We start from the raw sequence: 16035 nt of genomic DNA, 5'->3' as shown, positions 1-16035 counted from the left end.
CGACTCCAAAAGATACAGAACAAAGCAGCTCGATTGGTAACGTTATCTAAAAAGCGCGAGCATATAACACCGATTTTGGAGGACCTACACTGGCTACCTGTAAAGTTTAGGATTGAATTTAAAATACTCACCCATGTTTTCAATTGCTTAAACAATTCCGCTCCTGTTTACCTTCAGGAACTTATCCACCTTTATGAACCCAGTCGAAATTTAAGATCTGCCAATTTAAATATCCTAAGGGAACCCCCAAAATCGTTAGTTTTTCATGAGAAATCCTTTGACCACCATGCCCCCCGACTGTGGAACTCCATCAATATTGAAACTAAAAATAGTGAAAATCCACTTATCTTTAGAAAACGGTTAAAAACTGAGCTTTTCTGTAGGGCATATAATTTGGACTCTTAGTATGTATTTTATTATAATATATTATGTTATCATCGAATTTGTGTGGTTTTAACATGCCAGTTCTATATTTGTATATCATACATGATGTGTTGATGTAAAGCGCCAGTGAGCAATTCCAAATTGGAACTAGGCGCTATATAAGTTCATTATATTATATTATATTATATTAAAGAGAGAGTTCACATTGAAAAAAAAAAAAAAAAAAACTATCCTCCGAAAACTAATACAAAACATTTGACTGTTTCCCATTCAAATCCCAGGACAATCCAAGTAAGCCCATTCCCAGCCAAAGACAGAAAGCAACAAGGGAAAAATATATAAATATATATAGGGAGATAGCACAACGAGAGCAGTGTTGCCAGGTGCCTTTGCAAAAATATACCCTACTTCACCTGCGATATTTGCCAAAAAACCGCCATTTGATTTAAAATACTTTCTTATGGTCAATATTAGTGTATTGTCTCAGAATAAAAAATGGCTCGATAAAAAATAACGTTACTAAACGCTACTCGTCTATTTACAACTGTTTCCTTTTTAAAGGCAAAAAGATTCAGAGTTTCGATTTTGTTTGAATTAGACTGTTGGATATTGTTTTCACCTTTGTTTAATCTGAACTAGGTTGTGTAATATAGATCTAGGCTACCGTACACTCACAATAGGTCCTCATAAATTTCACTTCAGGGGGCGGGGGAAGAGAAGGAATAATTAGACTTGATTGCTACACTTTAACTTTTTTTTAACAGGTATATAAATCATTAAAAATCCGTGTGATGTTAAAATTCCGCAAATTTGGCGGAAAATCCGCCAACCTGGCAACACTGAACGAGCGTGACCCATCTGCACACCAAGGGAGGTCTAAGTCAAAAGACCCAATCAAGGAATAAAAAGAAAAAAATAAAGAAAACTGGTGGAAAACATACCATAACATTAACATCTTGTTTATTTACAAAAAAATCAATCATTGAATACAAACTGGTCTTCAAAAGACCAAAAACATGACGACAACATAAAACATGACGACAGCATCATACATATGGATGGAATGATCTCTCAATTCATCGCAATTTATCACACATTATAATATACCATACTTAGCTAGTCCCCAATCGAAAAATATAATAATAAAAGGAAAGAAAAGAAATTTTAAAAAGAACCTACAATGAAATACCATGGTCAGTACAAGTCCCGTAACTTTAATAATAACAATATCGAGTATGACTGGCAGAATAATCATAGCAACGGAGACAAAGTGATTAAATGAATATTGGAATTCCACGACAAAACAGTACACAGGGTTGCCAATATTCAGGGGGCAAAAATTTACTGAACTTTTACGCAAACACATAAACCGACCCTTTTCAGGGTATTGAAATCCAGTTAAAAGACAATATGTTCTTACTTTTTTCCGTCTAGCAGGTGATTGTTGAGGGTTTGTAAAATACTGAATTCCGTAAACATACGGAAAATTGGCAACCTTGAGTACAGTACTCAATGGATTCTAGCACGCTGAATTCCAGCACACTCTGCAATACAGCATGCTGAAGCTGGGTGAACGTTGTTACCTCCCATGAGCAATGGCTTTCTGCCCGTTCAGATTCTAACGTACTTTTTGGCTTTTCACAAGAGTGTGCTTTTGGCTTTAATCCAAAGAGAACTGTTTCGAAAAATTTAACTTAGTAAAAATAAAACAAACAAACAAACAAACAAAAAATTCAAAGGGTTTCTTTTGACTATATGTTTTCCAGTTCTTCAAAATTTGATTTCATGATTAGTTCATGACGTGCTCTGCAATTTTTTCCTTCATCAACTTTTGACCCAATGCTATCCATACTGCCGTTATTTTTAAAAACACAGGAGATACAATGTTAACCAAATAGCACATACTGTGTTCTTTAATAAAACGGCAGAAAAGAAGATACACTATACCCAAATGTTTGATGTGAACCATTCAAGGCATCGAAGATCAAATTCAGTCACATATAAAGGATAATAAAACCTCACTATAACCATATAAGAATAATTAGGTAATTTGGTCTAATTTTGCACAGATCATCTTCCTAACCAGTGGGAAGCAAGAAATGGTTACTCTAAGTGAAACAGAAACTGGGATAAACACAACTCACTGTGTCAACTAATGGAAAATGTATTTGCAGCCACCACTACTTGTATCGAAAGATTATAAATTGATTAGCTTTACTTTGTTTTGTTTTTTTTTCCAAAATAATTAAAGTCAACAATATTTCAAGACCAAGGAACTTTAAGCCAGTAGACATTGCTTTGCTTTTGACCTATTTTTATGATCAAACCTTTAAAATGTATAAATCAAAACATCTAATTCATAATGGCATGGATTATAATCAGACCTGCCAACTCTTCACATTCTAAAAGTGGAATCATAACATCAGAAAATAGGAATTTAAGACCAAAATAAAAGGAATCTTATTAATGGATAATTATGTATCAAAGTGACCACCAACTTTGCCACCAAACACATAACAGTATTCTCTCAATTCAGATATGTTAGGTTATGGAAAGGGGAAGGGGTAAAGAGGTGCAATTAATTTTCCTACTCAGCTGTCCTTTGGCAATCATTTTTTAAAATATCACCTTTTTAACATATCCCCCCCCCCCTTTTTTTTTTCTTCTTCTTCTTACCATTATCATCATTTTTTAAAATCGTAATGTTAGAGACAATGGCAGAATAGCGGAAAGGAAGAGTGAAAATAGGAATGATTCCGCCAAAAGTGGAAGGGTTGGCAGGTATGTATAATGCATGACTCAATGTAAGGGAATCTTGGATACCGAAACTACAACTACGAGGTTGGAAGAACTTAACTGAGAATTATTTTCTTACAGTCAAGGATTTTTTTTTTTTTTATGCAAAGAGTCATTTTAATTCTATAATAATAGTGATGAGTAAAAATGATATCGTGGATTTTTATTTTTCCTCAATGATTTTAATAGCTAGTTTAACATGAGAGTCACAGCAATTGTAAGCATCTCATTCTTGCAGGCTGTTGTCAATCGACACTGGACTCGAGCAAGTCAAGACTTCATTATAATTTTGACTCAAGCGTGCAAATTTACTCAGACTGAATTTTTTGTAATACCATAAGATTTCAAATAGGACCTGCATGGTCCATTCGATTTCAATCATGTTAAAATTCCAGCCATAGTGCTGTTAAATTAACAACTGCCCATTCTCAAGACTGCCATTATTAAAAGTAACCCATTTCTTCACAAAGATCAATAGAACATGATTGTTTTCTTCCTCATTTTTAGTACATTTACGTTTTTTAAACTTGATTTTACTTTCCATAATAAACTTATAAGCATACTTCACTCTCCTATCAACAACTTTTCTGGAGTCCAGCTTCGACTTTATAGCCTATTCCACTATTCCAACATAAGTGCCTGCTCCACTCACTTTTCTGAATTAAAAATTCACCCCATACACCGGAGCATACTCAATGTTTCAATCGTTTCTATGTTATATGTTTGTGATGGGAATATTGGCTATTAAGCTTAACTGCTGGTCAAAATTGCTTCGCGATGGTGGTGAACGAATCGGCGATCTCAAGAAGTGGGTGAGAGAGGGATCTAGAAATGACTTTGGGTTTGAAACGAATATTTTTGTGTTCGTGGATAGCTCACACGGTAGAGCCACGCTCTCACCTGCCAGGCGGAGTGTCGTACCAATAAGGTCGCAGGTTCAAACCCCACCATCGCCGCGAAAAAAAATTTTTATTCTCTACTGTCTTCTGGCACTTTTCTACTCACTTCATATCTTGTTGTTGCCAACATAAGTGCCTGCTCCACTCACTTTTCTGAATTAAAAATTCACCCCATACACCGGAGCATACTCAATGTCTCAATCGTTTCTATGTTATATGTTTGTGATGGGAATATTGGCTATTAAGCTTAACTGCTGGTCAAAATTGCTTCGCGATGGTGGTGAACGAATCGGCGATCTCAAGAAGTGGGTGAGAGAGGGATCTAGAAATGACTTTGGGTTTGAAACGAATATTTTTGTGTTCGTGGATAGCTCACACGGTAGAGCCACGCTCTCACCTGCCAGGCGGAGTTGTCGTACCAATAAGGTCGCAGGTTCAAACCCCACCACCGCCGCGGAAAAAAAATTTTTATTCTCTATTGTCTTCTGGCACTTTTCTACTCACTTCATATCTTGTTGTTGCCAACATAAGTGCCTGCTCCACTCACTTTTCTGAATTAATAACTATATATATGCCACTCTGCAATAGGAGTTGATCCACAATTTTTTATTTTTTTTAATACAGTAAAATTCGAAAAAAACATGTTCTTGTTTCAGTTTTCTCGTTTTCAGCTTTATGGAATTTTCTTTCTTTACTTTACTATCTTCACATCAAACATTAATCAAATCAGTTCACACAGGAGATCAACATGGTTCTAACAAAAGAGAATGACTTATGACCTCGCTGCCATGTTATCCTTTAATCTCTAATTACGTGCATGATACAATTAGTTAGATAAATGCTGCAAAGCAATATGCTTATCTAAATAAGCAACTGTGTACTAGTACTAGTAAATTATTGTCACCTGAAAAACAGATAATTAGAATACAAGTGTAATCATGATTAGCACAAAATAGAACCTTCGGTTAGAACTTTGCTGAACTCTGTTTCGGCATACAGCAATAGCTTGCACAATGGATTGATTGCACATTGAACTTTTGGTTTGTAGACAAAACATATAAACCTTTATCTTCAAGTCCTGTTTGTGGAAACAGTGGATGAATGAAGATGGTTTAAAACAAAATACCGTGTAGCTCAGACACATTCATCGATACTGACCTGAAAAGATAGGGGGGGAAAAAAGAGAAAAAATTCCTAATATCGGTACCAAATGGTTCTTATGATGATGAAAAAAAATATATAAGTAAAAGAAATTCATTCCTTATAAGAATATGAAAGACAGATTGCGCAGAGAGTAGGCGGGGAGAGAGAGAGAGAGAGAGAGAGAGAGAGAGAGAGAGAGAGAGAGAGAGAGAGAGAGAGAGAGAGAGAGAGAGAGAGAGAGAGAGAAAGGAGGAAGAGAGAGGGAGTGTTTGTAAGCGTGTATGTGAAAGTTTCATCCTATATGCCAAATCACAAACGGAGGTCAAACGAATTGACATTTTTTTTCTTTCTGTAAAATACTTTTAACAAAATTTTATTTACAATTAAGAGAACAAAAAAAGGCGAATTTAAGAATTAATTCAAAAGTCTTGAAATTAAATGGTTAAGTCTACAGATTCTTAAATCATTTATTCATCTACATATATGGCTTAGTCAACCAGTACCACTTTTTGTCAAAACTTCAAACTTCTCATATGAGGCTGTGCCACACAGTCATTTTCCAAACATTCACCGCATATAGACATCAAAATTTATTCATCTTGAAAACATTTGGAAAAGCTTTCTTTATATCTGTTTCTCTAGGTTAAAGAATGACAAATAATCCAAAAACTGAGTCTAGCTACAAAATAATAGAAGTAATAGCTCCCAAAGGTTCAAAAAAAAAATTAGGATTTGACAATTTATAAAACTAATTCTGCTTTAATATTGATGACAATTCCTCGACTTTTTTTCATTATTTAATTTTAAAATCTTTACATATAATTTCAAAATAAATCTAAAATATTGCCTTTTTTTAAAAAGTCCAATGTTATGATAATGTCTCCATGGCACTAGTATTGATATGGAAATTCACAAAAACAGGGTATGCTTGACAATACTGAAAATTTTTAGGAAGGAAGGTTAGGAACTTTAAGCAATGAGCAAACGTGAGAGTACGCTTATGAAAATGCATAGAACTAAAATATTGCTCCCTTTCATTTTTTGCACCACAAAAGAGACAAAATCACCCAAAGGGTAAGAATTTTATCAGTCTCTCCAAGAAGGCCAAAGGCCAAAACGTTGTTTGTTTTGTGTTGTTTCCTTATATAGCAGTGACATTTACTCACTTTATCTTTCCAAATAATTTTCTTCATGATAATTTAATTCGGGACATTTTGATCCTTTTATAATAATAGTTTGTTTTTGTTTTCTAAACAATTTAAAACTTCATTTATATCTACTTTAAAACACATCAGAAATAGCGAGAACGCATGAGAACTGTCTGAAACCTGTGCTTCTTGATCACCTATTTGATCCACCATCATGTGTGCGTGAAATATTATTTGTTTTAGATTTAAGCATACACTAATGTCTATATAATCATTCATACCAACAACAGCAAATCACTTCAGCACTGCCACACCATTTTTTTTTTCAGTCTGTCCATTGATTGATATCATTTCCCTACATTCTTAAAATTGTTTATTTTTGGACATTTCCCATATATTCCTAGATCTAGATTGATAAACTGGAAATAAACAGATAAATTAAGTGAGAGAATATGGCTTTTATGTTAAATTTTTACAATACTAATACTAATACTTAATGTATAAATCCAATTAAAAATTTTATTCAATTTATTTATGAAGAACATTATGAAAATTGTAAAATACAATTAAATGACAAAGAGTGTATTATTACATTCCGAGTCTTTACATAAAGTTAAAGAGATTACTTTTTCTTACAGCTGGAGTTTTCATGTTAACCAAAAATCTACTGAGAAGTGGAGAAAAGAAAAAAAATGCAACAGTATGATTAAAAATTTCTCAAATTTGTCAATACAAGATGAAAAGATATATTTTTAAGATAGCACACATTTAAAAACATCAGCTAAATTTCAACATTTGGGGTAAGGGGTTATAACCTTATGTTGAGTTTCCAACCTTGTGGCTCGGTCTCGTCCACCTAAAAAAAAATACAATGATGATTAGACCAACATTTTTCAACGAGATGAGATATAACATTACACATTACAGGCAACAAAACACAATACATAATGGATAAATTTCAAAATACAAACCCCACCCAACACAAAATAATAATTTCGTGCCCGTGTAAGCTATGGAAACACATATGACTCTTTTCTGGTTAACTTGGTCAGGCATGCCAACGATTCATTCATTCATTCATTCATCACATCATACCTCCATTTAATTCTCTTAAAATTAAAATCTGCTTTATGTCACGTACCAAAACTTTCAGAATCTTATAGCCACAGAACAAAGTGTGTCAAACTGAAAACTATGCTCAGTTAACAAAGTCTCAATAAAAAAAACCCCAAGAACATTGCTGTCTTTTAACCAATCAAAATCATTATGTTGAAGACAAATCTTAATCCAATGTCTTTAATGTGACCTACTGTCTCCAAACGTATCATGTCGGCATGAACAAGATGAAGAAAAATGAATTTTAAGTTTCAATTATGAACTTTGTGTGATATTCAACTGACTGATTTTATTTTTAAATGAATGTCATTTTGTGAATTACAAAAGGCTAAAATCATGTGATTCTAATTTTGACGTTTTATTCATTTCCAAGCATATAGTCCATTCTGCCATAATACTGTTTTGAGATGGCAAGTCACAAATGTGTAGAAAAGGAGACATTTATCAAAAAAATATTTCACACAACAATTACTACATTTGGTCCATTTTACAATGTATAATCATAAGAGATTAAAGTTTTGATTAAAGAAATCATTCCTCGACAATAAAAATAAAAATGAAATGCATCAATTTTAAAATGTGAACCTGGTCATGTCGGTGTCATTTGATTTGATTATTACAGGTTATGTGGTTCAAGTTTTCATGCTACCCATCAGCATGTATCATCATCATCATCACCATCAACAACACTCAGGTTAAGCAACTACATCTTGATGTCCATGTTGGATGAGGCACTTCACTGATTGAGGAATAGAAACAAACAAAATTCATCCAGAACATGATTTATTTTTTAAAACAACATATTTTCAGAGAATAATCAAAAAGCAGAAAATTTAAACTATGAAATGTCACTTCTGATACACATGAAAATCATAAAATAATATATATAAAAAAATAAATAGTATAGCTCATAAGCACACTTTCCAATAATTCTTTTTTAAAAAGTACTCTCACAAATTCTGTTATTAATATTCGTGTTAATTAAGAGACTACAATGTACATTAAATAATTCAAAAGTAAGCTTTTTTTTTCACTTTTTTTTATCAATATTAATTAATAATGCGAGGAAATAATTGGAAAATTCTGCAGGTGAAATCCTGGCTATGGCAGTCAGACATGAAGTATCAAATCCTCTCTTCATTCAAAACAACTTAATTGACTATTACTGTTCATGATATCGCTAGGTCACGGGTTTGAGAGTTTTTGCTAAGATGAGGGTCATTTACATCAATCGATATTTGAATGACCAGTTTTCTAGTCAAATTTTTAACTACACGTTTTTTTTTGCTGAGTATGGCAGTTAGCTGGTTAAATTGAAAATCAAAATGCAATTTTTTTCATGATGCAACAATGATTTGAGAAAATATACTATTTCTTTAAAATCATAATAGGTAAATTTGATTATTTTCAGACAACTAATTTTTTCTTTTCTTTCTTTGCTTTCAAACATTCCATCCTCTTCGAAAACTTATTTCTATCACTGCATCAGGTTCAAACATATCTCACACTACATTCGTTAATGAGTCATGACATTCATAAATTGGAGGAGATGACAAAAACCATCTCAGAACCAAGTGTAACTTTAAATCTTCTCAGTAATGAATGGATGAGTGAGAGCCTGGTTGATGGGAATCCTCTTGGACGGGTCCAGGGCCAATAGCTTATCCAGCATGTCCTTCAACTGGGTCACCTTCCTCATTTGGTCTTCTGGCAGACGTTGGTAGGGAACCATCTCAGCTAGCATGTCTTTGGTTGCATTGATGGACGTTAGACATGTGATCTTTTCCTGTGTGAAAGGAAATAAATAAAATTATCTGTTTTGGACAGGATTTCTGATTTTTTTTAAAACAACAAATCTTACTTTATTTCAAACTATAACATTTCCGAATTTATCAATTAGGTTATAACTGCAGATCATATTATTTTAACCAGAAAACAGCAGTAAAAGAAATGAGATTTTGCCAATGAAGCTGCCACCTTTACAATTCTGGTATTCAAGATAAATGTAAGGTTTTAAGACACATTGACATTATTATGTTACAAATAGTTATTACAAATAGTCACGTATAATTTTTAATTCAGAGTGACTTCAATAATACCTTTATGGTTACATGCTGCTCAATTTCTTTTTATAAGTTTTTGACTTTTATTGATGAGATTTGTTTTTGATCATCAGCAAGCTACAGTTTCATAATCAATGTTTAGTCATATATTGCCTCTCAGAACTGCTTTTGTTCTAATCCATTTGTATGCAAATTTTATACATACATAACATGAATTTTAATCATGATAAATATAGTAAAAATTATTGTACATTTTGAAGAAGATTCTGTGTATTTTATGACGCCACTTTATCTTAAGAGAGGAAAAAGGACTGATGAAGTTCTTACCCTTTGGGTGATTTTATCTGTTTCGTGGTGCAAGAAATTAAAGGATCCGTCAAAATGCTGATCTCTGAACATGCCCTTACGTATCATCTTATTGGGGATGCGGCCTTTGAAATCCATGATGGTCTTCAGCATGTCATTGTTAGATGTGCCAGGGAACAGTATCTTGCCAGTGTACAACTCATACAATGTACAGCCCACTGACCAGGTGTCGATGTTGTGGTCATAACCCAGACCCAGAACTGGTGAGGAGAATACAAAGGACAAAAAAGAAGGGGGGGGGGGGGGGGGAATGTGGAAAAGAATGAGGTGGGGGAGTTGTAAGAATAAGATGGTGGATGGGGTAAGTAATAGAGAATTTTTAATGAGATAGAAAGATTTTGTCACAGCGCCAAATATGAATGGGGATATAGATAAATTAGGAAAGTGGATGGTAGAACAAGTAGAGGATGGGGGAGATAAAAAAAAAAAAAAGAAATGAATAATTGATAGTATTTATGATGATTGGAGCATAACTGTCATAACAAGATAAAATATTAAATTTTGAAAAAACATCTCCCATTATTCTAAACTTCATATGATTTATACATATAATATCCAAACTGGCTACAAACTGAAAAATCTGTATTTTCTTTGGAAAAAAAAATCTAAGCTGAAAGACTTCAAACCCTGTTAAAAAATCATAACTTTAAAAATAATCTATAAAATATTAAATTTTGAAAAAACATCTCCCATTATTCTAAACTTCATATGATTTATACATATAATATCCAAACTGGCTACAAACTGAAAAATCTGTATTTTCTTTGGAAAAAAAAATCTAAGCTGAAAGACTTCAAACCCTGTTAAAAAATCATAACTTTAAAAATAATCTAGAGAAATAATTATAATCTAGAAATATTCCTGATATATTAAACAATACATTTATAAAGCGCCACTTTCTACCCACGGTGTTCAATGGTGCTTTACAAGACACAATTTTACATTATTATTATTACATTACATTATTACACAAATTGCAATTGCTTTCAATATATGAATTGATTCGATAGTCATGAGACGAAATAGAGGAGTAAGGATCAAAGGGATTGAGATAAATGGTCTAAATGCAAAATTGAAACAGCAAGTGCCAAACAAAAACTGTTCCCTTCCTTCGCAAAGCAAACGACAGACAGAATCAGATAGTTATGATTGTGAATGTTTGAAACAAATCTAGCACTGCATCATGATGATGATGATGAAAGGAAATTACTGGCTAATTATGTGTAATAGCAACGAATCATATACATTTAGTTACAGGAGGGATGGAACCACACATTTGTATTTCTATGAACTTTTTCATAGTATTAGGCAAACCTCCATTACAAGTACAAGTATCTCAGAATTTGAAGTAAAATTATGAAGTTTGCCAAATTTAGCAGATAAAGAAATTTGGAAGAATAGATTTTAATTGTACAATAGATAGATCTGGTGTAAAACTTTCCTTCATAACAAAAAAAAAGCAGTGATCTCAAGAACAATACTTACTGATTTCAGGTGCCCTATAAAATCGACTCACAAGATAGGGGGTGATGTCATTCTCAGACACATGGGACGCTGACCCAAAATCACAAAGCTTTAGCACCATCTTAGACTCGTTGACCTGCAGATTGAGAAGGAGTAGAAATCTCAATAAATTACCAATATCTGAATCTAGAAGCTGTCGTAAATTCTGTAGCCTTGGATTACATTGACATAAATGGCAGACCAGAAACATTGTTAGGTTATGTTTTTTAAGAGTTTTATAACAATTGCAATTCTTTCATGCCTTTCAGCACCAAAAGGGATAGGATGAAGTAAAATCAAACCTGCCTTAGCAGCCACTTCTATAATGACTGCCTCTGTTGACACCTGTGAGTTTTTTCTCTCTTTATTTTACCTCTACATAGCGAACACCTGTCCAACACTACCACCACAACCACTAAAATCTGTGACTGTTTTAAACAATCACCTGCTGAGAAATTGACTAACATTCAATCATTTTCTGAATTCTTCAAAATTACTTAATGTCTTTTTCTTGTATGTCCAATGTCACCAAAAAATATATATATATATTTTTTTTAATGAGCCATTTGGTCACAAACTCAACAAAATCATTTTTAAAAAACCTTACCAAGATATTATCAGGCTTGATATCAGCATGTAAAATACTACATTTCCTGAGCAATTTGAGAGCCAATAGTAGTTGTTGACAGTAAGACCTTACAGCCTTAATGTGGAGACCAATGTCTTTTCCGTACTTCTTCAGGACTTCACGCAAGTTCATACTGTGAAAAGAAAATATTGATTACAAGTACTAAATCATGAAACGAAAATTAATGAGCCTGGGAAAATATGAGAAATATTCTGAAAGATGTAAGACATCAATGTGTCAAATATTTTCTCATCTTTATTTTGCTTTTGGTTCAAAAGACAATGATGATGATGATGATGATGATGATGATGGAGATAAGGACTATAAAGAAACATACCTAAGAGACTCAAAGACGAGACAAAGATGCTGTTTGTGGTAGAAGGACCTATATAGACGTAGGCAGTGAAACTTGTCATCAGGATCAGCATCATTTAATTTTCGTAGAAACTCCAATTCTTTCATTCCAGTCTTTAACCTGTAGATTTAATCACCAAATCAAGTAAGATTTAATGTTAAAACATTAAAAATTATTGCTGTCATTATTTGGGAGGCCTTACCTTTTAGGGGACAGTGACCGACTAGGTGAAGAAATTTGTACTATAAAGTAGAGCTGCATACCTGCCTACTTGAAAATTTCAAATTCAGTAAGAAATACAAAATTCATCAAAACATCAAAAACATCAGTAATTAATGGTCAAATTTCAGTAATACTAAAGCAAACAAAAATAATGATAGATACACCCTTTTATATATGTAAAATAAACTTACCATGTTATATAGGCCTACTACTTATGCGGGTCAAGCTTCAAAGTCCATTTTCCACAGCATGGCAAAATATTCATAAGAAATCAAGTCCAGTGAATAAGTAAAAACTACATCTGCTACAAATTCTACACATTATATATATTAACACCATTTACAGGTCTTCAAACAAAATATTTATAGACACTATATTAATAAATAAATTATTATTTTTTAATTTAACGTTGCGACCATTTGTATCAGTAATATTTCTTCTATTTCCGTAAGTTCGTAATTGTCCTTACACTTCCATAACAATTACGGACGTTCCGTAATGATATGCAGGTATGGAGCTGTGATGGGAATTGGTTTATAAAGATATTGTGAAAAAAGGAATATTTCTTATTGAGGACTTCAAATCCCAAACAGTTTGGTTCAGCCTTGATACAAAATAGACCATGTGTCTCATAATTTAATAGGCGTTTGTGTGTGCATGTGAGTTAGTACAGTAAACCAATTCAAAGACCACTTGCCAATCACAAAGAAAAGAAAAGAAAAAAGAAGGAAAGAAAATAGCAATATGGAGAGTAAAGTAAGTGAGATTAGATCTTATGTTAACCTAACATCAGATCTTACTTTTTTCATCTAAAGACAAGTAAAAGCAATGCGATTATATCTTAACTGAAGTCCCAAGTTGCATTACTATTACTGCTCTCTTGGTGGAAACAGTGTACTCTGCATTTAAAAACCATAGAAGTAAAGGGAAACTATTATCTGAGGAAAAAAAATCAGTCTCGCTGGTTACAATAGATGTACAAGATACACACCATATTGCAACCTCAGAGACAACAAAATCACAATTGTCTTCATATTATCTTTAATTTCCCCCGCACACATTCCCATATTCATGTGTCTCTATCATCAAGTCACCTAATTAAATTCTACTGTTCTTTTCAAACGAAGAAGACCTCAAGTAGCATATGAGTGCTATTAAATATAGTAAAATTAGAAATGAGATAATAAGTGGATGAATGATGCAAAGTGGTACACAGCATCCAGAACAGTGTCATAAACCATTTTTCCGTTCAGCATTACCCATTTTTAGGTTTAATTGTGGGGGTACTACAATTAATTTTAGGCAAACCAAACAATTTAAATGTTAACAATTTTCTAGACTTAATTTAATTGTTTACTATTGAGTAAGTATCAGTTCAATTCAATAATTGATGTATTGATATTAAAATTATGTGTCTCAAATATCAAACTGTTCCAGTGTCTCATTACAGCTCTAAGACATGGCTTCAAGCTCCACTTCCTCTTGAAGTATCTTTTTTATTTCTCCTTTTTCGCCATCATAATTCCAGACCAGACATGCTGGAAACATCTCTCCCCTCTATCTGGATTTAATGTAATGCATTAACGGTCTGTTTTTCATACCGACTGACCCCAAAACATTTTTTGTCTAGTATTTTGTTCTTTTTGAAGCTGTTATATTCATTTTTGTACATTACTCTTGAAAGCAACTGAATACTCACATCATTTCATTGTTCCTAATGACTTTGATGGCCACATCCGTGTTCCCCCTGGCAGCATCTCTAGCTCTGACCACATTACTGAACATACCCTGACCCATGTAGGCATAGACAGAGTATCTCTTGTCTAAAGCCTCTCCAATGCGGACACCTGCATAGAGAAGAAAAAAAAAGAACAAGTAAGTTTAATTCATGTGTATTAATGCGCTCAGAGAAATTTACAAGGAGTCCCAAACTTACAGGAACATTTATAAAGACTCCTTTGTTTTTAAATGTTTCACAATGCTGGCAACACTGACTTTTAGGTCAAATCAACACGCTTAAAGGTAAGATAAAGGGGACAAGTTCAAATTGGGAATAGAAGTAGATTCCAAGAGCAAACTATTAATTAATTAGTTTGAGATCACCTCAAAGACCCACCCAGGCACGAGCACAGGATCCCATTAAGAACAATACATTCCAATATTATATTAAAAACATTATCAGTACAAAACAAAGATGATTTACAAAGTAAAAAATGTCATCTCTCAAAACTAATAATATACCTTTATGACTATATCCCTCCCTGCCTAGCAGTTGGACCAGTACAAAAATAAAATCAAGTAATCTCATTCCAAGAAGATACCACAAGAATGACTTCCCTGCCCATGGATGTTCAAAAAACCCCACCCAGATATACTATTTTACACCAGAGTACAGCAAGAGATTGTACATTATGGGTACTTTCCGAGGACTCAACTATACACACTGCTCACACTGGGACTCGATTGTGGGACCTACAGATCATCACAAGCTAAGTGTCATACCACAAGACAACAAAGCTACACAATTTAGTTTTTAGTTCCAAAGTTAAATAAACCACCCTTGCATCACTCTTATTTTTGTTTGTTTGTTGCTTTAGGTCTCTTCCAACACAATTGAGGTTATATGAGAGACCGCTGAAACAAAAAAACAAGCAATCTAACAAAAATAGTACAAATGTAAATCAAAATCATAACCTAAAGATATCATAAGCTAAATTATAAATAACCAAGAACAAACAGGCAGAAGATTTACAGAAAAAAATATATCCCCTGTCAAAAATACAATCACAAACCAAAGAAGCAGGATAGGCTAGTAAAGAGAAGAAGAAACGACATCACCATCGGATCGTACACCCATGCGAACATCATAGGTATATGATTCAAGGGTGATGCTCCCATCCAACCACCCGCTTGCATCACTCTTAGATTACATAAGTAACTAACAAAAGGAAGATGGTACACATCTCATAAGGACAATTTGACAGATTTCAAGTTCAGTGTCAGTTACAATCTTGGGACGATTGTCAAAAAAATATGTAATCAACACATTACAACTTTTTAAATTCATAAGAGTCCATGTCAGAAATTCTATTAAACGTGAAACTTCTGATTCAATAGGCTCTCCTATTTAGAAAAGGCCAATAAATAAAAAAAGAGAGACAGCCAGAGCACCAAACTTACGATAATATCCTTCTGCATCGTCCCAATTATCTGTTAGGTTAGGGTTTTCTGCTACACCCATCAGGCCTTTCTGTAATCCAGGACTCTGGAGAGACAGAAATGGCAGGAAATAAAAGATGAATTAACTGTAATAATAAAATACATACCGATCTGGGAAAATACAAAAAATCTCGAGCAGAAGTGTGAAAATAAACAAATTCTTTTAAAATAGAACAAGAAATGAGTATAAATA

At 33.3% G+C, this 16035-nt stretch overlaps 1 protein-coding gene across 2 annotated transcripts in view; it reads right to left on the bottom strand.

Moving 5' to 3' along the window:
* Window positions 1-1327: 1327 nt before the first annotated feature.
* LOC144976906 (uncharacterized) overlaps window positions 1328-16035 on the bottom strand; it is a 28128-nt gene continuing 13420 nt past the window's right edge. Inside the window, exons 11-19 of one of the 2 annotated variants that reach the window (XM_078921505.1) lie at window positions 15804-15888; window positions 14323-14470; window positions 12384-12521; window positions 12026-12179; window positions 11401-11515; window positions 9877-10115; window positions 8072-9272; window positions 7186-7226; window positions 4706-5237 (exon numbers count right to left, since the gene is read on the bottom strand). In XM_078921505.1, coding sequence (XP_078777631.1) covers window positions 9069-9272; window positions 9877-10115; window positions 11401-11515; window positions 12026-12179; window positions 12384-12521; window positions 14323-14470; window positions 15804-15888 — 1083 coding nt within the window. In that variant the 3' untranslated portion in view covers window positions 4706-5237; window positions 7186-7226; window positions 8072-9068. Of the gene's footprint in view, window positions 5238-7185; window positions 9273-9876; window positions 10116-11400; window positions 11516-12025; window positions 12180-12383; window positions 12522-14322; window positions 14471-15803; window positions 15889-16035 lie in introns of both variants that reach the window. The other variant, XM_078921504.1, reaches the window with a different exon arrangement.

The sequence above is a fragment of the Berghia stephanieae genome, chromosome 7 (genome assembly GCF_034508935.2).
Source record: "Berghia stephanieae isolate SIO BIC M18660-M18661 chromosome 7, UCSD_Bste_1.3, whole genome shotgun sequence".
NCBI lineage: Eukaryota > Metazoa > Mollusca > Gastropoda > Nudibranchia > Aeolidiidae > Berghia > Berghia stephanieae.
Note: the sequence above shows the minus strand (reverse complement) of the source record. Positions and strands in the feature narration are given on the sequence as shown.